The following is a 24,898-nucleotide window of genomic DNA, read 5'->3' as shown; positions in this document are numbered from 1 at the left end:
AATTAAACCTTGTTTTTAAAATGGTATTATTAAGTAAATGAGAAGGGGCTACAGTGCAGGAGAAAATATTTACAAAATACATCTATATAGGTAAAAGTTGTTTCCCTAATTGTGGTGAAATAAAATTTCTTAATATTGCTCTTCTACCCAAGTCTCTGTAGCTCCCACCCAATGATTGGGTGAGCCTATTCAAATAGGGCATGTGAAGCACTAACAGAAGGGACTGGGCAGTTTAGTTGGCAGTCATTTGGCTACACGAGCATTACCTCCGAAGCAAGAATGCAAAGAATTCCTGAGACCATGAAGGCAGAAGAGCCATCAGCAGGGTAGTTTATAAATTGCTGCCTGAAATGGCAAAGGAAGTAGAGGCCAGGCCACAGCAAGGCCAAAGGCCCAAGCAAGAAGACCAGGAGACATAGCGTTGCTTTGGTACAGTGAATTTCTTTGATATTTGCTATGAATAGTCATAGTCTTTAACCACTAGTTAGTTGTACAATGTATCATATTTAAAATAGGAACAAGGAGGGGGATCTCACTACCATAAGGAAAGAAGAGCCATGAATTAAATGCTCCCTTTGGACCCTGAGATTTCTGCACACTAGACCTCCTCATTCCAAGAGACAGAGGGCTCTGAACGAGAAATGTGGTGGTAATGCGGTGGTGATGTGGTGGCCACAGCAATGCATCAGCACCAAGAGCATAAGACAGTGCGCTGGGTTTCCCAACCCTCAGAGTAGGCAGTTTAATGCTTTCAGCCAAAAGCAGAGTCAGTGCCTCCAAGAGCAAGAGGCTAGATCTGAGCACCTCCAGCTGAGGCTTATGGTAGCATATCCTTTGGGCATTTACTGACCCTGCTAAAGGAGTTTTGTAACACTTGACTGGACCACAGGTCAAGAGAGCACATGGCTGAGGCACTGAAGGCCAGAGACAAGAATGCTTGATTGTCTGAAGTCATAACTAAGCAGTTATCCTGAGCATTTCTGATTCTGAATTGTAACCTGTTCACTTCTCTAATAAACCTCCTCATCATGAATATTATAATATAGCCATTACAACAAATTATCAAATCCAGCAGAGAACCAGAGTACCATGGGTAGGATGGATGGTATTAGAATTGCTAAAGGGAAAAAAATTGCTAAAGAAGTTTGGAGGGTGGAGGCATGTCTGACCTCTGCCTCATAAAACTTCTGATGAGGTTGATTCTCCTTTCCCCTGGTAAAGTCATGGGAGCTCTGATGTTTTTCCAGACACACATCATTATTAAAATTGTTTTAGCTACTTGGAGCTTCTTGCAATCTATATAAAGATAAGGACTGACTTTCCCATTTCTCTAAAGAAAGCTGCTGGAATGGAATTTTTATCAGGATTATATTGAATGTATAGATTGCTTAGGGTAGTACTGACATCCTAATAATATTATGTCTTACAAATCATGAATATGGAACTATTGCCCTAAGGTCATCGTTAATCTCTAAATCTTAAGCCATAAATATCCCCTGGGGTCTTCTTAAAGACTTATGGTTTAGCTTAACTAATAAAGAATGTCTGCCTTAAGCATAGTGCTTTTAAAAAAATATCTGTATGGGATCAAGTTGACAACAATATGAAAGATTTGATAGGAAATTTTAGGTTAATGGAGAGGAACAATTCAGAAAAGGGGGTGAGAACAGTTGCACAACTTGAAGAATATAACCAATGTCCTCAAATTGGACATGTACAAAGTAGATAAGAATTCTACTTATATTCTTTTTTATATGCTTTAAAATTTTTAAATGTTTAGTATTTTTCCCCAATAGTTTACATATCATAGATTCAATAGTTCAATTATATCAAAGAGAATTGTGTAATCATTATCACATCAATATTAAAGCATCCCCCATTGATTATACCACCTCTAAAATGAGTTATGCAATTTCAATTCATTCTTGTGCTCCCTCTCCCCTTCATGCCATAATTATTTGCTCCCCAAATCCCCTTTACCTCCCTATCACTCAATCCCTACTCCTATATGCCCTATATCCCCTTGTATCAGTGGTTATCATTATGCATCCACTCCTCTTGTGCTTCACAGCTGGGAAACCCAACAGAAAACAATTAAATACAAAATAACACTAAGGTGGTAAGGATAAAATGATAATAGCATAAAGACAAAAATGCAGACAATGAGTAAGAAGGAAAAGACCCCCATCAACATTCAAAAAGCCAGGGAAGAAATTTCTGTCATGGAACCAATTAAAAATACTTGCACCCAGAACAAATTCAGGTCACATCTATAGGGTGGTAAATTGGCCAAAGTGTTGAGTTCAATCCAGGATAATCAAGATTACAACGGTTTCTGCCTGATAGTAAGGCTGTTGGAAACTCTTGCCTGTGGCTAGAGCAGATCTGCCTGCAGCTCAGTCCGACTAGCTACTCTGTAGATGGATTATGGACTTCAACTGTCCTGCATAGCCCTCCACAAACTGGGTGTGTTCTGATGCTTGTTCCTTACCATATTCATATTTTGTAATTGTCATCTTTAGATCACACAAGCTGGTATGCTTCTTCTATGTTGACTCCTTACTTAGATGTGTGCTGGTTTGACTACAAGCCTTTAAGACCCCAGACACTATAGTATATTGTTGTGTGTGTGTGTGTGTATATATATATATATATATATATATATATATATATATATATATATATATATATATATATATATAAAACAACAAAAATGAGCAGAAAAAAATGTTGAAATTTCCATGGATTTCATTTTACTTGGATCCACAACCAGTGGTCATGGAAGCCTCAGTCAAGAAATTGAACAATATATTTACTACATTGGGCAAGTCTGCTCCACAAAACCCACTTTGAAATGTTAAAAGAGAAAAGATGTTACTTTGAGAGCCAAGAAATGTCTAACTCAGCCATGATATTTTCAATTGCCACATCTTTTTCCTGAGAAGTGGCTGGTAGGTTTACTTCTTGGTTAGCAGCCCAGCACTTAACAATTGGTCCACCAGGGCTCCTCAAATCAAACTAAAACCAAATTTCCTGCCACCAAGTTGATTCTGACTCATAGCGATCCTCTCAGACAGAAGCAGAACTGCCCCCTTTGGATTTCTGAGAGTGTAACTCTTTATAGAAGTAAAAAGCCTCATCTTTTTCCTTCAGAGTAACTGGTTCTTCCTCAATCACTTAATAAATATATTTTTTAAATTGCTATCAAGTTGATTCTAACTTATGGTGACCCATGTGTGTCAACGTAGAACTGTGCTCCACAGGATTTTCAATAGCTAATTTTCTTTTCTTTCTTTTATTTATTTATTTTTCCACTAGGCTTTTCTTTTGAGACAGGCACCTTTGGGTGGACTTGAACCTTCAACCTTTTAGTGAGCAGCCAACTGAACTAACTATTTGTACCACCCAGGAATTCTCAATAAACAATAGCTACTATGTTGGGCTATAAAAACAAAATAATTTCATATAAAGACAGAATACTATGATGCTTATTTTAAAGAAGGCATAAATTCAGAAATTTACTTTTAATAATCCATGGTGGTGCAGTGGTTATGTGGTTTGAAATCACTAGCTGCTCCACAGGATAAAGATGAGGCTTTCTATTCCCATAAAGAGTTGCAATCTTTTAAATCTACAGGGGCAGTTCCACCCTGCCCTATTGGGTCACTATGAGTTGAAATCAACTAGATAGATGGCAGTGAGGTTTTTTTTTAAGACTATACACAGATAAGCCAAGACTATACACAGAAATGGGGAGCAAATGTCATCAAGATGACTTTGACTCATGGTGACCCCATGTCTGTCAGAGTAAAATTGTACTAATTTTTCAGAAGTAGATCACCAGGCCTTTCTTCTAAAGTACCTCTCAGTGGATTTGAACTGCCAACATTTTGGTCAGCAGCCAAGTATGCTAACCATTTTTACACCACCTGGGGCTTCAAACAGATAATATAAAGGCTTGGAGTGAAGCTCTTCCATTTAGCTCTATTTTTTTACAGAAAGAAAACTAAGCACAGAGCCAAATGTTATGTGATTCTTATGAGGTTGCTTAACATCTCTCAGCAGCATTCAGCTAGTGAACAGAGCAGCTATCACACTATTTCCAAAAAGTGAGTGCGAAGTAATATAGAAAGAACAAAAATACAACTCAGAACTCAGTAGTGTCCAACGCAAGGGCATGACATACCAATCATCCAAAAACAATTGAGAGAATTTGAAACGTATTATTACATGATTCTAAAATACTTCAATGAAGTAAAATTCATAACAAAAGAGCAGTGATACTGTCCAATTAAAACAGCTGTGTATGTGACAACAGGCATCATGTAACGAAGGAACCAAAGCAACCATATTCTCTTCTTTGTGCTATGGAACCAAATTTAGCCCAAGGGTAGGAATATCCATGCTCTACGCCTGTACAAACCACACACACATATGCGCGCGCGTAAGCACACAATCCCTTTGGGGATTACCAGTAAAGTAACTATAGTATAAAGGGAGAAGGCTGAATAGTCCCAATACTTACCCTCTTCTGGTTCATCCTCTTGGGGTGACATTGGACCTCCTCCACTAGTAGGAGTGATAGGCTCCTCCTTCTCAGACTCTCGCTGTAGACTCACCACCTCATATATTGAATCTCCAGCAGTGTTATGGCCTTTTCCCTCAGACTGAGAAAGACAGAAAATGTGTTTCAATATTAGAACATGAGTAAATTAACAAAGAGAAGCACATTATATTAGATATGCAACAAATATGAAGTTGAAATTATAACTTTCAAAGTACATTGCTCTTCACATGATATTCTAACCGCTACTGTTATTTTAGCTAACACAGTAAATAGTAGCCATCTGGGAGGAATTTTCTTTTTATTAGAAAACAGTGAGGCAGCACAGGTTCTTAGGTAGACAGGTACAGGGGCAGTGAATTATTCAATGTGGCTCTTCCAGCCAAAGTCTCTACCTCTACCAAAATTCCTTTCCTTGTATGGGACTGTAAGAAGGGAGGGGAAGAAACTGATGGATTCAACTGCAATTTCAATAAAATTCTCAGAAGTGACATCCTGCTGTGTATAAAATGAGCTCTTTGAGAAGCAGGAGGAGGGATCTCATTACCTGTAAGAGACAGGAATGGAGAGTGTTTTCTGAACCCAAGATCCCTGTGCAGTGAACCTCTTGGGTCCAGAAAACAGCCATACCATCAGCGGAGCAGCAGCAGAACCAAGAGCCAAAGCATGCAACAAGTAATGGACTTCCCAATCCATGAAACAAAGCTGAGTGCTATTAAGCAGAAGGCTAGCTTGTGGAGTAGGGTGCCTCTGAGCACTTAATTGGAGAAGATAGGCTTGCTTACCCACAGAAGTGGACTGAGTGCCTTCGGGCTGATGTGTACTGGAATGAGAAGCCTTTGAGCATTAATTCAAGGAGTTGGGCCTGCTGACTCATGGATTTTACACTGAATGCCTTAGAGTGGAGTCTTACAATAGAGTGCTATGGCCTTTGAACATTTAGTAGCAGATTTGATAGAACTTTGTAACATGTCTTGATAAACAACTCAACCCTCAGCATTTCTCACTGGCATTACAACTTGTTAATTTCCTTAATAAACATTTTAATCACGAATTTTGTCTGTGAGTTCTGTGTAGCGATTGCAGTGGATATTAGAACCCAGAGAAGTAAAATATAGAGCACGAATTGAGACATTACAACAGGTAAGCCAGGACATTCTGCTGTCCACATCCATAGGGTCCAGATTTCATGCAACCAACCAGAGGTGAAAATATTTGGGGTGGGAGAAATGATTTAATATCCAAAGCAAATACTCCAAGGATCAGTAAGAGGAAGTGTGAAGGTCTATTTGTATAGCATTTATGTGGTTTTCAGTATTGTAAATAATCTAGAGATGATTTAAAGTGGACAGAAAAATATATGTAGATTATATGCAAGTATTGTGTCACCATCTATAAGAGATTTGGCATCCACAAATTTTGATATCCTCGGGGATCTCTCATGGATGCTGAGGGATGATTATAATGCGAGAGTCTTAGAACTGACTGCTTTATACTAAGGTAAAGCAATGTCAGCTACCCCCATCAACGAATTCATAGTAAGCAATAGTTTTTATATCATAATATATGCTCTAAATCAGTGGTTCTCAACCTTCCTAATGCCGTGACCCTTTAATACATTTCCTCGTGTAGTGGTGACCCCATAACCATAAAATCATTTTTGTTGCTACTTCATAACTGTAATTTTGCTACTGTTAAGAATCGGCCAAGCACTGTGAAAGGGTCGTCCGACCCCCTAAGGGATCGCGACCCACAGGTTGAGAAACACCGCTCTAAATGGACATTATGAGATAATGAAGAAAACAGTCAAGTCACCACCATACTCTCCTAACACGGCCACCCCATTCTTTGCCAACTCCCATTCACCTTGGAGTCTCACTTCAAATACTACTTCCTGGAAAAGCCTTTCCAGACTGCAGTCTAACTAGGCCCCAGAATTTGTTTCTTATCATATCTTGTGTTTCTTTTCACTACACTTACCACAATTTGTAATTACATATTTTTATAATTATGCTATAATAGTTGTCCCACCCACCGGACAATAGATACATGAGGGCAAGCACTGTATTGATTTCAACACAAATAATGCCAACCAGATAGCACATACTCAACATCTGTGAGTGAACGACTAGATTCATAGTGAAACATACAGACTTCGATGTCAAGTAGGCCTGGGCTTAAACTCAAATTTCATTACTAATCAGATGTGGGATGTTGAATAACTTACCCTGTTGAATCGCTGCATCTATATCACTAAAGTGGGGATAATACTGCCTCTAAATTGTTAAAAATATTTAAAATAATAATACTTTTGGTATTTACAAGTAAATAGAATAAATGTATTATTATTACTACAATGTTCGCAGCACAAAAAGTCTCAGAAAAGAATATAATGGGGCCTTGCAACTTTATTATCTCTAATTTCTCTACCTGTACTGTAATCCAGTTAAATGATAAATATTATTTCAATTGTTTCCTATTTTCCATAATTAATTTAGAATCATAAGGTAAAACCTCAGCTGTATCTTAAAGTCATTTAAAATTAATAAAGCTAAACCTGTCCACTTTATTAAAAGCAGTGGGAGGATATCAAACCATGGAAATATAAGCTGTTCGGTTTTAACAAATAAACATTTTATTGCATTTCGACTGTGCTCAATAAACAAAGAGACCAATCTCTAAAGCAACCACTAAAAGAACCATACATCAGAGAGGGAGGGGGAAAAAGAAGAAAAATGAGGAGCTGATTCCAGGAACCCAAGCGGAAAGCGAGTGTTGTGACATGAATGAGGGTAACAAATATATAAGTGTGCTTTACACAATTGATGTATGTGTGGATTGTGATAAGAGTTGTACGAGCCCCAATAAAATGATTACAAAAATTCTTCTTATTAAAAAAAGAACCATACAAAGAGATACACTAAAAATAAAATACATAAAAATTAAAAACAATAAAATACAGCACTAAAAACACCTCAAATAATATAAAATATATCTTGGGGGAAAATAAATACAGGAATATTTAAAAGATCAAAAAATTAATGATACAGGTTAATTTATACTTAATATAAAGCATGTAAACATAACAATTTAAAGAGTATCTGACTGTATGGAAAAAATATATATATCTCCAGACTCTCTGCAAGCCCCACTTTAAAAATAATGCTGTACCAGGTTAAAAGCAAAAGTAGGAAGAAACCCCTAGCCCCAATGATTTCAATTATAATTTCTATCAAATTTTCCAAGAAGAAAAAACACTAACACTAAAAAATATACCTTGCAGAAAAATTTTAAAATAACAAGAGTATTTTCAATTCACTGCAGAGTAGTTATTACCAAAAAAACACACAAAAACTACAGACCAACATCCCTTATAAATACAGACAGAAATCCTCAACTAAATCTTCACAAATCAAATCCAGATACATCCACACAAACACATGTGTGTATTTTTAACATGTGTATTTTGTTGTTTTATTGTTGTTGTTAGGCATTATCAAGTCAATTTTTTAAGACAGGTGTTCATATTTATTTGGAAATTCAGTTTCCAATGGCACTATAGCTCTGTAATTACATATTGTAAGTCTTCTTTCCACAACACTAGATGCTGCACACAGATAGTGTAACCTCCCACTCTCCCTCTGCTCAGAACTGGGTCTCCTTCAATGGGCTTCTATACAATCAAACCCTCTTGTTCTGAATGGCTAACTGTGCAGACTGGAGGAAAAATATTAAATCATCTAAAACAGTGGTTCTCAGCGTCCCTAATGTCGCAACCCTTTAATACAGTTCCTCATGTTGTGGTGACCCCACAACCATAAAATTATTTTCATTGCTACTTCATAACTATAATTTTGCTACTGTTATGAATCAGGCAACCCCTGTGAAAGGGTCCTTAGACCCCCAAATGGGTCGTGACCCATAAGTTGAGGACCGCTGATCTAAAACATACTTTTAACCTAACATAAAAGGAGCAACTTAAACAAACAAAAAGGTGTTTGTGACAAATAAGTCACATTACAAACAATACCCAAAGAAAGATAATCAACAAGTTTATCAACAGTTATTACTAAAAGTGCTCAATAAGTTATAACTTAAATCTTACAACACAAAATGGTCAATTCTCTCCTTTTCAAAAAGAAGTATGTTCTACTTATACTCATTATTGTACAATCACATACTAAGATATCATTTTATTCGGTCAACTATTTTTAAAGTGGGGGGGAAAGACAAAATGCAGATGGGTACAGTGGCATCACACATATATATCTCTGCACATATGTAGCCCAAACAATGCAAACATCAAGGAATAGTCTCTTTAAATCTGAGCAGTTAAAAAAAGGCTTTTCAAATTCACAAGTTGATTCTGTGTCTATGCACATAGACAGTGATTATATCATATGAGATTTGGATTCATTTCCCAAAACTTCACATTTTGTATTGGTAGTATTAGACACAATGTCAGGTAGATTTTTAACACAGACTGATTTTTGACTTGGGATGTGACAGTGTACAAGGACCCCATAGTGTTTCCTAGGCTGTGATCTTTATGGAAGCTGACTGTCAGGTTTCTTTCCTGGAAGGCTCTGGGTAGGCTTGAACTGTCCACCTTTCAAGTGCAGCCAAGTGTTTTAACTGTTGAGCCCCCAGAGCTCTTTCTTATATATTTAACATGAGGGTGTTTTTCAAGAAGTTTCTGGAAAACGTACTTAAAATATAATGAAAATTTTTCAAGAACTTTTATAGCTCCCTTATACAGCAGTGGAGTTTACCTGGGGAATGCAATACTGGTTCAACATTCGAAAATCATCAAGCAATGTAATCCCCCATATTAACAGTCTAAAGAAGAAAGACCATGTGATTATATTAATTGATGTAGAAAACTGACAAAATTGCACATTTATTCCTAATAAAAACTCTCAACAAACTAGGAACACAATAGCACTTACTCAAGATGACAAAGAATAATTATAAAATTATAATTACTAATCACTAATTAGTATTATCAATTACTAATATCATACTTAGGAGTGCCTGAGTGGTGCAAATGGTTAAGCATTAGGTTAAGCACAGTAAACCAAAAGATTGATGGTTCAAATCCACCAGCAGTGCCTTCAAAAAGAGGCTAGTAATCAACTATTGCAAACCCTATGGAGCACAGTTCTGCTCTGAAACATGTGGGCGTAGTCAGAGTTAACTAGATTTCAATTGCCTGGTTTGTTCTATAATATCATACTAAGAGTAGAAGGAGGAACCATGTGGAACTGTAGGGCTAACACTGGACTGCTCACCCACAAGCTCAGCAGTTCAAGCCCACCAGCTGCCCCACAGGAGAAAGATGAAGCCAACTGCTCGCATTTGATTCATAGCTTCAGAAAGCCGATATAGGGTTATTATGAGTCCATATTGACTCGATGGCAGTGGGTTTGAGATGAAGTTTAAAGATTAAAGACAGAATGTTTTCCTTCTGAGAACAAGGGAAAATGTAAGGATACTCCCTGTCATCACTCCTATTTAGCATCTATGGAAGCCTTAGCAAGTACAATAAGGCAGTAAAATGAGAGAAAAGGCAAACATATGGGAAAAGAAGAAATAAAACCATAATTATTTACAAACACAACTGCCTTCAGAGGGATTAGGAAATGCTGTAAAGGAACAGACAGCTAACACTTAGGATTTCAAGCCATACAGTCTCTGTCACAACTACTCCATTTTGCTGTTGCAGTGTAAAAATGTTCTAATAGTAGTAAAATATTTCATTTGCACTTAGTGTCTTACACAAGGGCAATTTTCTTCACTTCTTTGAACCCAAGTATGACGTAAATATTGTGCCTAGCAACTATGTTTAAATTACAGTATTCTGCTATAAAATATAATTTTATTTCCAATTTCATGCATTTTAGATAACTAATCGATCTATGTTTGTAAATTAAATTACATTGTTCACATCAAAATTAATTATAGTACTTAGCACCATGTAAATGTATGGTACAAATTCAATAGCTGAGGAGTGGCTAAATCACATTAGAAACATTCATCACAGTGCACAAATAAACTTAAAGCTTTTTAAAATATGATATCATACTGTCATCAAATTCACAGTACAGTAAGTTGATAACTCTGTTTATAAAGCCTCTGAAGGTATGGTTCTAAATAATGATTAAATGAGAAAACCCTGGAGCTTTTTATATTCGAAACATTAATGCATACTACTCAGAACCTTTAGGTTATATGCAGAATCAGTATTTTTAAGGGTTTTTGATGCAAAGCTTAAATTGATTTTGATGCAAGGCTGAAATTGATGCAAAGTTTTAAATGAACTCAAAACAAACATACCTATATTAAGAAATCATAAGTCATATTAAAAAATCAAGCATTCTCACTAAACTGCAAATACATACAATCACCTAAAAAAAGTACATTTGCATTCAGCTTCTAAGTGTTTTGCACAGCTAAAGGTAAAGAGTCAATCCTGTAAAAATGCTAAGTCTGCAGGGAAAAAAGTTACCATCATAGTTTTGTTAATTTCCCTGAAACCTTATTAGTACTTCACAGCCTTGGTCATTGTTATTTGTCTTCAATTAGAAGAGAAATAATAAAATTCTTGTCATTTGGTTTTGTTTGTTAACAAACTGACTTTAAACCCAAATCCAAACTCACTGCTATTGATTCGATACTGACTCAGTGACCCTATCGGGCAAAGCAGAACTGTTCCTGTGAGTTTCTGAGACTGGCACTCTAGGAGAGTAGAAAGCTCATTCTCCTGAGGAGCAGCTGGTAGTTTTAAACTACAGATGTTGCAGATTGCAGCCCAATGAATAACCACTAAGCACCCAGGGTCCTAGACTGATTTTAGTTTGATTTAAATTTATTTATATCAACATGCATCCTCATCTTCCCTTAGTGCTTTAATCGTTGTAACTGGAATAGTGAATAAAGGCATTGTCTCCAACTTGAACGAATGTGAAGCCACTCAAATCAAAGGGGATGAAACATGGAGGGTACATAACAAAATCTAAATTTTTAACACTCTAATTACACTAAGTACACAGTCAAAGCAGGTTTGAGGGAGAGCTGTGGTAGGAAAAGGGGAAGTTTCTACTTCCAGGACCCTTGGGATTTACTGAAGGTTTAGGCAGAGGAGCTTCGGAGCATGAAAGACTGTTTTGGTCTCCTGTCAACACGTGGGGTCTTCTTGGTTTTACAGGAAAGCCCTCCAGCTCATCCCTTCTCTGAGAGCAGACAGGATTTGAGGTTTTAGAGAGACTTTTCCTCCTCCTCGCCTCTTCATCCACAGTCTACTTGACATGATGGTTCCTGTTCTCAAAGCATTCTAAGTTCCTCTTCGATCTTGCTTCCTGAGATTTCTCTTTCCTTAATCCAAATTCTATACATAGCAAGACCCAACGGCAGGTAAAGTACTTAGAACAGTATGGAGCACAAAGTACTAGAGAACTGTTACTTGTTGGTTGCTGTTTTGTGAGCTTTGATGATAGGACACTTCAGGAATAAAACAACCCAACCTGTAGTACAGCATACAAGTCCCATTCAGAAATAACAGGAAAGTCAGAGTGCTTTCCACATCCTGGCCTAATGCTACTTGGAAAGTTCCTGAACTGAAATGCCAATAACGATGTTGCCAGGTGCCATTGGGTTGATTCTGACTCATCACAAAGCTACATGTAGCAGAAGGAAACTCTGCCAAGTCCTAAGTCAACCTCACAAACTTTGCTATGTTTGAGTCCATTGCTACAGCTACTGTGTCTCAATCTCATTGAAGGTGGACTTCTACTTTACCAAATACAGTATCCTTTTCCAGGGACTGGTCCCTTGGATGACATGTCCAAAGTATGCGAGACAGTTTTGCCATCCTCCCCTCAAAGGAGCATTCTGATTACACTTCCACCAAGACATAGTTATTTGTTAGGGCCAGTCATGCTACTTTCAGTATTCCTTACCAACATAGTAATTCAGAGGCATCAATTTTCTTTGGTTGTCCTTTTCTATAGTTCCCCTTTAGTATGAATAAGGAGACTGGTTGGTACAGTGGGTTTTGTAAGGTCAGCAGATTGAATCCGCCAGTTGATCTATAGAAACAAGATGAGTTTTCTGCTCCCATAAAGTTTTACAACCTTAGAAACCCAAAGGGAAACTTGTACTCGGTCACTATGCATTGGAATAGATTAACAGCAGTGGCTTTTGAGTTACCAAGAAGCCAAGGCAACAGAAACTATCATGTTTTGGGTCGGATGCACCTTAATCCTAAGTGGCATCTTTGCTCTTTAATTCTTTAATGGGGTCTTTTGCAATAGATTTTCCCAATGCAATACTTGTTTGATTTCTTGACTGTCACTTATATGAGTTCTGATTGTAGATCTAAGTAAAACAAACTCATTCACAACTTCAATCTTTGCTCCATTTATCAGGATATTGCATACTGGTCCACTTGTGAGGTTTTTTTATTTTATTTTGAGGTGTAATCGACATTGAAGGCTGTAGTCTTTAACCTTCATCAGTAAATATGTCAAGTACTCTTCACTTTCACCAAGCAAAGTTATGTCATCTGCATACCATAGGTTAATCATCAGCCCTTTTCCAATACTTTATGCAGTCTATCTTAGATTATTTGTTCCACATACAGACTGGATATAATACTTTCCCCACTGTAACACACTTTTCCTGATTTTAAAGCACTCAATCCCTTTTCTCTGTTCTGCTGAGTGCCTCTTGCTCTATGTACTGGTCTGCAGGAACGCAATTAAGTGTTCTGGAACTTCCATTCTTCACAATGCTATCTTTTAGCTACTTCTGCATAATTAATATTTTATAAGTAAACATCTTTCTAATTTGCTGCTCTTAGCTAAGATCCATCTGACATCAGCAATGATTTCCCTTATGCCAAGTCTGCTACTATTCATAAGATTTTCAGTGGCTAATTTTTCAGTAGTGTACCACCTCTTTCCTTCTAACAAGTCTTAGTCTGGAAGCTCCACTGAAACCTGTCCACCATTGGCAACCAGGCTGGTAGTAGAAATACCAGCAGCATAGTTTCCAGCAGCACAGCAGCACACATCCTTTCATATATGTCAAACTGATAGACAAGCGATGGAATAACATCCAGCATTTACTTCCAACGGTTCATGCTTATTCACATACTAGGACCTTTACATTAGCTGTCCACCTCTTGAAAGGTCTTTCATTGGATTGTCATTATGGCAGGCCCGTCTTTGTCGCTCAGAGCTCAGGCACTAAAGGGCTAGTTCCTCGGGAAGGCTTTCCTTCACTCCCCAAACTAAAGTATCCCCAGGACATAGCACTCTGTCACCATCGGCTACTTTCCCATTTGTTTGCCAGTCTCCTTCCACCAGAATGTAAGCTCCGTGAAAGCGATGAGTTCATCTTGCAGTGTTCGCCTCTATGTTCCTCATTATGTAAACTAATGATCTGACACAGACCAGGCACTTAATGTGTTTGTTGAATGAATGAATAAGTGATCAAAAAACTCTACATGGTCGATAATATTGCCATCTCCATATTATACAAGATGCCCAGATTAACAAACAGAATGAGGAGCTATTTTCAGAATCAAACCATTAATAGTCTAGCTTGCTCTTTTAGTGCTATTTCAGAGTCTACAAAGTGCTAACACATTTTGTATTTCAGGTTAACATACACTTTGATCATACTTTGTTATGTTCACAGAAAATGACTAATGTATTTCCTCAAAGTGACTTAAAACTATGTTGTTGGGCCTGCACTGGCTGTTGGCCCCACCCTTCTCTCAACTACACAGTATTCTTTACATTTCTCTAATTCAGATGTATCATAGATTCCTTATATAATGGCAACTATAAGAAAGCTGATGGTGCCTGGCTATCAAAAGAGATAGTGTCTGGGGTCTGAAAGGCTTGAAGGTGAACAAGCGGCCATCTAGCTCAGAAGCAAAAAAGCCCACATGGAAGAAGCACACCGGCCAGTGCGATCACGAGGTGCCAAGGGACCAGGTATAAGGCATCATGCAAAAAAAAAAAAAAAAGATATAAGTGTGTGTATGTATGTGTATATGTGTGTATATGTATATATGTATATGTATATATATACCATATTAAATGAAGGAGGAAGTGCAGTGTGGAGACCCAAGGCCCAAGTGTCGGCCAATGGAGATCCCCTCATAGAGGGGTTTAGGAGAGGAGATGGGTTAATTAGGGTGCGAGGTAGTACCGATAAAGAACACAGCTTTCCCCCAGATCCTGGATGCTTCCTCCCCCCTACTACCATGATCCGAATTCTACCTTGCAGGCCTGGATAGGACAGAGGCTGTACACTGGTACATATGAGGGCTGGAGGTACAGGGAATCCAGGGTGGATGATACCTGCAGGACCAAGGGTGTGAGGGATGATGCTGGGAGAGTGTAGGGTGAGTGGGTTGGAAAGGGGGAACTGATTACAAGGATCCACATGTGACCTCTTCCCTGGGAGAGGGACAGCAGAGAAGGGGGGAAAGGGAGACCCAAGATAGGGCAAGATATGACAAAATAACGATGTATAAATTACAAAGGGCATGTATAAATTATGAGGGAGGGGGGAGAGGGGAGGGAGGGGAAAAAAAAGAGGACCTGATGCAAGGGGCTTAAGTGGAGAGCAAATGCCTTGAGAATGATTGGGGCAGGGAATGTGTAGATGTGCTTTATACAATTGATGTATGTATATGTATGTATTGTGATAAGAGTTGTATGAGTCCCTAATAAAATGTAAAAAAAGAAAAGAGGAGAAAAAAATGATTAGGGCAAAGACTGTACAGATGTGCTTTATACAATTGATGTATGTATATGTATGAACTGTGATAAGAATTGTATGAGCCCCAATAAATTGTTAAAAAAAAGATATTCTCTTATTAAGTGACAGAGATTCTTTGGCATAAATATAACTATATTGTAATTATATCATAATTATATTACAATTCAAGCTTCTAATCCTCACTGTGAGGAGCCCTGGTAGCTTAGTGTTTTCTTGTTGGGCTGCTAACTGCAAGGCCAGCAGGTGGACACCACTAGCTCTATGAATGAGGGAGAAATACATGGTTTTCTATTCCCATAAGAAAATAGTCTCAGACATCGCACAGTGTAAGACAAAATGATAATTTACAAATTCTCAAGGATTCATGAGGGAGGAGGGAGCAGAAAGGGAGGGGGGAAATGAGCAGCTGATGCCAGGGGTTTATGTGGAGAGCAAATATTTTGAGAATGAGGAGGGTAACAAATGTACAGCTGTGCTTTATACAATTGATGTATGTATGGATTGTGATAAGAGTTGTATGAGCCCCCAATAAAATGATAAAAAAAAAAAGAAATTACTCTCAGAAACTCACACAGGCAGTTCTACCCTGTCCTATAGGATTGTTATGAGGCAGCATCAACTTGATAGCAGAAAGTTTGGCTTGGTTTTATCCTCACTGTGACCACGCATAGTGGTCACAATATTAGTGACACAATATTGTGACATCAATATTAGTAACTGGCTTGCCCTTTGGATAACAGTGATTATAAAAGTGTGATGATTAGTGTTACAGCTCTTTTAGAATTTGTCTAGCTGATTTTTTTTCTGGGACCCCCCCCCACACACAAAAAGTATGATGATTAATTTTATGTGTCCAGTTGTTTGCTCAAACATTAGGCTAGACATTGCTGTGGAGGTATATTATATATGTGGTTGACATTATCAGTGGATTTTACCATATACGCCTGACTATAAGCTAACTCAAATATCAGCCACGGTACCTAATTTTACCACAAATACTGCATTAAAAATGTGCTGAGAGCTGGTTTTAAAAATGTGCTGAAAAACTCACCTTATACATAAGTTTATGTGGTAATTAAAGATTACTTTTGATAACCAGGGACTTCAAGAATAATGAAGAAATCTGTTTTAGATTATGCACAGCCAGAAAGCTATCTATCTATTTATTTTTCAGAAAGCTCTTTAGAAGTGAGCGTGGCAAGAGTTCACTTCCTGACCCTAGACACTTTCCTTAGAGAAACATCATGCTTGGTGTGATCGTGAAGGTGTGTAAACTTGGCTGGGCCAAAATTCTCAGTGGTTTGACAGTTAAGATCTAGTAATCCTACATGATGAGCTCTCCTCAAGCGTGTGACATGCTTCCAATAGAAGTATACATTGTGGAAGAGCTTGCTTACTATTTTGCTAGGTCTGGATGCTGCATTTGGTTCAGCAACCTCTGGTTCTTTAAACTTGAGCCAACAGCTTGCCATATTGCCTGCCAATTTTGGAAGTCTTGAGCCGCCTGCCATCTGGGCTGCCAACCTTGAATTCATTCCCCTCAGCATTCACAAGACTGTAATCTTCCTGCTGATCTTGGGTTCATCAAACTCTGCAGCTATTTGACTCGATAAGTCTCCAGTCTAACATCTGACCTGCTTCTACAGCTATGTAAAACCATTTTTGCGATTTAAAACTAACTCTCTCTCTCTCTCTCTTTCTCTCTCTCTCTCTCTCTCTCTCTCTCTCTCTCTCTCTCTCTCTCTCTCTCTCTCTCTCTCCACACACAGAGACACACCCTTCAGTGGTTTAGCTTCTCTAGAGTACACAGCATTAGACACTATGTAAATTAATAGCTCAGTGAAATCGAAACCCTCAATGAGATTGACTGACATAGTAGCCAAACAAATCCTAAAAATAAATCAATCAAGTAATCCTTTCTATCACTTTTGTTCCTTCTATCTCCTTCCCTTCCTCCTTCCCTCCCCTGTGTTCCCCAGGCGAACCTTTGACTGAAACAAATAGTCAAGGACTTATTTTTCTATAATTCTTTTATAATAACTCTACCAATTCAAATGTTATTATGTCATGGCATTTTAGAGAAGAAAATAAACCAGTAATATTAGAAAAACCTAAGACTTTGAGAGGTAGTGACTTCTACCAAGAATTTTCTTAAGAATCTATTGAGGACCAACCTTATCTTTCACATACACTTTCAAAATACTTATTTCATACAGTAAATCTAAAATATGATACTCATTACATATATAAATTGGCTACAAGATTCCATTTTTTTAATCAAATAAATTATTAAATTAAAAAAAAAGATTCCATTTTTTAAAAATACAAAACCTAGTATCTTCTAAAGCCAGATGCTCCAATAATTAAACACCTCAAATTTTTCCTATTATTATATATTTTAAACTATAATAAATGCCACCATCTTTTGCAGAAAATATGTTCATTATGATAATCAGATGTGCTAACAAAAATTATCTAAAGTAGGTTAGAATGACGGATTCTATCACATATGCTTTACATCTCCAAAAGAAACTTCAATCTGCATTGAAAATACAATAGTTGGCCCAATTTAAATGTTCTGGATTTCCAAAGATTATCTATCCAACATAACATTGCCTATTCTTTTTAAATGAATGTTATATAAGCATTTCTTCCTTCATATCATTGCTTTCTCTCTAATTATCTCAAAATGTTCTTTGTAGTTTATCACACACACCCAAAATAAATAAGAATTCAAGAACAACCCCCTCACATGTTCACTGATGCTGATTCAGTTGGCCCCTTAAGAACAGAACTGTTTTGCAATAATTCCAACTAATCATCAAAATCTGCTCCTATATTCCATGAATTTCTCTATCTTCAAAGATGCCTAAATTGTGAAATGAAAGCTCACTGAAGTATTGCATTTTCCAAGCTCCTATCATCATATGCTTCCATTCTTTCATGACACTAAAATAACTTTGTTGTCACCAATTTTTACTACATTTTGCCTCCAGTTCAAAAGGAAACTATTTATAGGTAGAACAACACAGCTAAGAACAAAGCATGCCACTACTGTGAAAGAAAGCATTTACTTCTAATAGAGCATTTCATTTCAAAATGTTGGACAAGCTGTGTTTTAAGAGTACTCATAGAATTTTGTTTTGTACAAGAATATCCCCTAAAACTAAAGAAAATTCCCCTTTGAAATAAGCAAATTTTTATCGTTAAATATCAATTATGTGGCTCCTTCCCCATCATATCCCTGCAGCTAACTCTCTCTGTCATATTACTCTGATGGTGGTAATAACCCTATTTTTTAAATAGCTTTACTGACATACAAGTAATATACCATGCAATTTACTATTTCAGTTGTACAAGTCAATGATTTTAATATATTTTGTTATGCAACCATCAACACAATAAATTCAGACTGTTTTCATTACTCCAAAAGAAACCCTTCTGTCCTTTCTCATCACCTCCCAAACTTTTCATCACCCACAGCCAAAGCAATCACTAATGTCCTTTCTGTCAATAAAGATTTTCCTGTTCTAAACATTTCATATAGTATGTTGTCTGTTGAGGCTGGCTTCTTTCACTTAGCATAATATGCAACATGATTTCAATCACTATATACTGTTACACAGATAGATGTACTCTAATAAATTTAACCATTTCTCTATTTCTGGACCTTCATCTGTTTCTAGTTTCTTGATATAAATCATTTGGGATGAGTGTCCTCAGAGGCCTTATTAGATTATTCCCCTAGGTCAGACTGTTAGCCATGAGTAGACTGAGTTATAAAGTTTTAATTTTATTTTAGACTTAACTACATCTTAGCAAATTGCATTTTAAAAAGAGATATTTCCATAAGTAGGGTATGCAAGTGTCATGGTCCTGGTATGCTGTCCAGTATCATAAATTAATAAGTGTTTGAAACTTTGACAGTTTTACAGAAGAATAATCATGTCTCTTCTTTGTATTTCTCTGAATATCAAAAGGAAGAACTTTGGTCACATACATTATTCTGTGACTTTTCTGAGTATAGCCTTTGCTCATTCCCCTCATTACACCTTGCCTTTTTTCAACGGTTTCTTTTGCAACAGTTAAGAAGGAGTACAGAGAATGTTGTCGAATCAAGGCACAGTGAGCTCTAAACTCTCGCCCTAGAACTTGTTTACTATGACTTTGGGTGAGTCATCTGACTACTCAAAGCTTAGGTTCCTCATTTTTTAGATGGAGAGATTAACCAATCTCTCCAAGACCAATTAGCAGTACTGTCTAAACAATAAAACCCTTGTATACATGTTTGTTTACACTCACAGTGCCAGTTCTTAACCAAGGCAGGCCCTCCTCAGCTGGCTAGGGAAAGGGAGGCAGTGAAGCCTCTTTACTGCCACCTGCAGGGTCAGACTTGGAAGAACCAAACGTAGACCTGCAAGGAAGTATGAGAATGTGTCTAATTTGCCAAGGAGCTTCTTTCAGCACAAAAGATGAAGACGAACTATCTGTGTGATGGGCCTGAGGGAGCATCCAGTTTTGAAAATACAGGAGCTATGCTTAGACTCAATCGTTCAGTTAATTCTCACATGTAATGTACTTACTTATACTAGGACTATAAAGCCCGACTATTTCCTTGGAATTAAAAATACTAACTAATATTTATTGATACCTACTAATTATTGATACCTACTATGTGCAAAATGCTATGCCAAGAAATCACTTCACCACAGATTATGGGGTAGGTGACATTAGTAATTCCATTTTACAGACAAAAAAACTGAGTCTCAGTCAGTACCTTGGCCAAAAACATCCATCTAGTAAGTAGAAAAGTCTAGATCATGCTTCATATCTTCCTTCTAACACACAGCAGGCTGTATTCGGTGTTAAGTGACTGTATTCACCATATAACCAATGAATGCTCACAGAAAGGTCACCTGCACTGGAGTAAGTACAGAAAGAGTGCCTAGAAGAATTTAGGCTAGGCCCAAAGACAGGTATGGCTGATCTAGTTGCTCAACCCTGGCTGCATATTAAAATCACCTGTGGACTAACAAATATACTTCCACACAGGCCCTCCCCCAAAGATTCTGATTTTATTATTCTGGATTGGGGCCTGAGTCTCAGTATATTTCAAACGCTCTTCAGGTGATCCTGATGTGCAGTCAGAGATAGCAGAGTCGCACAGCAGAAGTGTGCTGGGCCCATAATGTGCAGTCAAGTGAATATCACCAAAGCCTACTGTTGTACATTATTAAATTTTCAACACATTAAAAGAGTAAATGTCTTTAAATAAAAAGGCCATTGCTGCCTTATAGGTTATTTTATAGGCTCCTTTCAACCCCAACAGAAAGACAAGGGAGAAGGTTGCTAGCATTTATTGAGAAGATCCCAAGTCACTGTACTTGTGATCTTTCTAGGCTTAAAAGGGGGGGGGGGAGAGTGTATATTATTTTTTAAATGCTTTTTAAAAAATACACATATGTAAAGCTTCTCTCCTTTTTGGCTCAAGTCCTTTCAGACTTCTATATGGTGGGTTTTTTTCTGACTCAAACCTATTCATTCACTAACAATTCCCTAAGTTTTCAATGAATAAACCACCTATTCTCTATGTAGGCTCCAGGGAGAAATATGCTGCTGAATTCAATTGTACTTCTTTCAGTGTGGTCTCATGATAAGGCACACTTTGCCAAAATATAGAGCAAATTTAAAATAAGTGATAGAACCTGAATTTTCCATGTGTCTTACAGTTCTTTAGACACACCAGCAAAATACATTATTATTCCATGATTTTTAAAATAACCGAAAGACAACATGCACACATACACATTAACAAAAAAGGGCTGTATTTCTAACAATTCACTATCAAAGAATCCTGCCACTGGGCACTTTCTAGATGATAACCTACAGTTTATTTTACATAGTAGGAAAAAGAAACAATAAGAATTTAGCAAATCATATCCTAGAAAATTTACTAGAGTAACAATAGCTGTTGGCACTAAAGTATAAAGTTATGAATATTCCCAATATGAATTCTACTTTTAGATACTTAAAAAACTGTCATTAAAAATCACTTTGAATTGACATGCTAAGCATATAAAACTTGAAGCAACTTTCTAAAATTCTCACTTTGCTTTCAGCTATTTTGGAAATCCTTCAACAAGTGTAAAAGAAAGAAAGAAAATATAAAATGATGCATAATTTCTTAACAAAACCATTTCTGCAAAATCAATTCACTTTAAAATTATTTGATGTCATTCTAATACCAACAAACAAATGTTTTCAACATTTGATTCCATATTTTAATTTAACAGGATGTGCATTTGAGAGTACAACTGAGAGAAGAGTTTAGCCTCCAAACCCAGGAGAAATACAGAGAGAGAGAGAGACAGAGAGACAGAGAGAGACTGCTAAACAATTTAATATTAAATAAAATAAAACATAGCCAAATACTTTGGATTTGTTTACAGCATCCCTTTTGTCTGCAGTTGCCATTCGGAGGAAACAAAAACGTAGGCATTTCATTCAACCTCCAATCAACCGTAATCCAGTTGAGTCTGATGGGGTGCCACTCCCTGGCCCCAAAGTCTATTTTTGGTATTCCCTGGGGATTTCATTGCTTTGCTCCCCTTGCTGCTCTGTTGCACACCCTCAGCATTTGGCCCCATTGTGGTAGAGTCAGATCAGGCACAGTTCCCACACTGGATAAGCACTATTGTGAAGGTTTTACAAGGATTATTAACATTATTCACCATAGTAACTCTATAGGGTAAAATCATAATTCCCATTTCAGAGATGAGGAAATTGATGCACAGAGATGTTAAGTATCTTGCCTAGGATTACACATCTATGAAATGATAGCTGGCATATAAACTTCAGTCCAATTTATACCTTTTGTACTTTTTATGTACTTCTATTGTTTTGTGTAAGAAGCCCTGATGGTGCTGTTGGTTGGGCACTTGTTGCTGTTAGCCCCAAGATAAGCAGTTCAAATTCACTAGGCACTCCAAGGGAGAAAGATGAGACTGTCTGCTCCCAAAAGGATTTATAGTCTCGATCCCTGTATAGGGTTGCTATGAGTTTGAATGGACTCTATGACAGTGGATTTTTTTGTTGTTGTTTTACATATAATCCAGTACTGTATTTTTTTCAGAACTAGATTCTTTTTGTTTTAAGGACAGAGACCATATATTTTCATTCAGGTATTCAAACATCTACTATAATGTCTATCACATTGTAGGCACTGAATAAATGCTTAATAAACTAAATGAAGCACTAAGAATCACTTCTAAAATAAACTCATATCTCAGAAAAACTACAAAGTAAGTAATACAGACCTCTGACCCATCCTTTTTCATTTACTGACACTCAACTATGCCCTCCTGATTTATTTATCTTGGCCTCTAATAAAACCTAGCCTCGGAGAAGAATCTAATTCAACGCATTAACAATGAAGGCACTATGAACAGTAGAGTTATCAAGGTCTGCTTCCTGGGAATATTGGCATTTTAACAAGGATGAACTTGTAAGTCAATGGAATCAGCTTCTAATGGTAAAAAAGGAAACAATCGTTATGAACAGAAAGGCAATTGGAGCAGAGATGCTTTGTCAACAGTTTTCAAATAACCCCAGATAGGCTGAGTGCGCCTCTCAAATGAGTGTCACGCATCACTGAACTGAGCAGCTAAGTCTGTGTCTCAGAGGAGTAAAGGGGGTATACTGCCAATATCTCAAACGTTTCAAATCCTTAAATATTACTTAGAACTTGTTCACATATTGCACACCTAACTTAACGAATGTCAACATGGTGCAAAAAGGAAAAGTGAAAATTTTGTCAAAACTGGTGCAAAAAGGAAAAGTGACAATTAACTAGCATCCATAAAGAAAAATCTTTGGGGGAGGGATTAATTTTAGTGTTAGAGAAATTGTTCATGGCTCAGAAACATTTCTCAAGCTTTAGAGTCAGGTTCAATTGCTGGTACACCATCTAATAAACTTTTTATGTTTGTCTGCTACCTAGAAAATGGGTATAACAACGTGACCTTCGGCAATAGAGTTGTACTGAGTATTAAATATGTCCATCTATGTAAACTGCTTAGCATAAGTGCCTGCCCTGGCACTACTGCTGCTGTTAGGAGCCATCGAGTAGATTTTGACTCTTAGTGACCCCTATGATAGAAAAGAAGTGTCCAACAGGGTTTTCTAGGTATAATCTTTACAGGGGCACCCTGGTGGACCAATGGTTAAGTGCTTGCCTGCTAACTGAAAGTTTGGCAGTTCAAACCTACCCCACGCTGCAGGAGAAAGGTAATAAAAAATTATAGTCTCCAGCTGGGAACATACTGTCAAGGGAAGGGGTGGGGATGTTGACTACTTAGTGGTTGCTATTCAAAGCTATCACGAGGTCCCCCCAGACAGGTAGACATCTCTGTCACAGAAATGAGGGATACTGATGGGAAAGTCAAGTCAGGAGAGGGGAAAGAGAGTAGACACATCGGGAAAACACAAGTGCATGACTGTTGACTGAAAAGGGGGAGGACCAACTTCCAAGTGTGGGGAAAATGACTAAAAATACTATTTAAGATCCTAAGTGGGAGTATCCCAGGTAATATGTACTGCTTAAGCCACATTAGCCCGAGTTTCTGGGCATATCCTAGGGACCCAGGCCAGATACCAAAGAACACAGGGGTATCGAATCCTGGATCATCAGGGTACACAGAACACTCCAAAGGCTCCATCAGAGAGATCCAATGTAGAAACTCTACAAAGGGAACTGGACTTTGTCTCAAACACATTTGTAACCTAAGGACTTAAGACTGAAAATTCATGGTGTTTGAGGAAGCAGATGATAGCTATGCCAAGAATGCTGAACTGTTGTAGGATGATCATTGACTTGCTACATCAATGCCCTATACGCCCTACATTTAAAGATAAATATAATTCTGGCAAAACCTGTGACTGATATTCTCAGTGAATATTATTGTACAATTTCCCTGACAACTAATTCCTGTTGTTTGTGTAGATACTGTCCAGCCACAAAAGGATTTATTCTGTAAAAATAACTGGTTCAAGTATTTCACTATGTAGTTAGCCTACACTGGCCCAATACCTTCTCTCAACAGTGTTTTAAAAAATTAGTACCAGGGGCTAATCAATGACATATTAACAGAAGATCTTTATGTTCCAAGTAGATGATTAATAAGACTCTCTAACATAATTAACAAGGAGGTCTCTAAAGGGAGCCAAAGACAGATTAAAAAAACATAGATCCAGGAATGGGTTTGGGCTCACACTAAATCCTAGCTCCAATTTTAGAATAATTATAATAACATCGTGTCCCTGCTCCATACTCACCCTCAAGAAGGGAACCGAGAAGATATAGGTGCTATCGAAATGTATGTTGAAAAATTAGATGGTACCTGGCTATCAGATAAAATAGTGTTTAAGGTCTTAAAGGCTTGTTTCCCAAACGAGCAACCATCTAAGTAAGATGTCAACTATGTCTATATGGAAGAAGCACACCAGCATCAATGATGCAAGGATTGTAAATCATATCAT

The 24,898-nt window shown here is 37.4% G+C and overlaps 1 protein-coding gene and 1 pseudogene across 8 annotated transcripts in view; one reads left to right on the top strand and one right to left on the bottom strand.

Moving 5' to 3' along the window:
* Nucleotides 1-24,898, bottom strand: part of RABGAP1L (RAB GTPase activating protein 1 like) — an 828,618-nt gene that overhangs the window by 635,558 nt on the left and 168,162 nt on the right. For all 8 annotated transcript variants that reach the window (XM_075527714.1, XM_075527698.1, XM_075527727.1 and 5 more), the window contains one exon: nucleotides 4,526-4,667. In XM_075527714.1, the coding sequence (XP_075383829.1) occupies nucleotides 4,526-4,667 (142 nt within the window). The remainder of the gene's footprint in view (nucleotides 1-4,525; nucleotides 4,668-24,898) is intronic.
* LOC142438346 (U7 small nuclear RNA) lies at nucleotides 16,123-16,175 on the top strand (annotated as a pseudogene).

Source organism: Tenrec ecaudatus, chromosome 1 (genome assembly GCF_050624435.1).
Source record: "Tenrec ecaudatus isolate mTenEca1 chromosome 1, mTenEca1.hap1, whole genome shotgun sequence".
Taxonomy (NCBI): domain Eukaryota; kingdom Metazoa; phylum Chordata; class Mammalia; order Afrosoricida; family Tenrecidae; genus Tenrec; species Tenrec ecaudatus.
The sequence above is the reverse complement of the archived record's forward strand: the minus strand, read 5'-3'. Positions and strand labels throughout refer to the sequence as shown.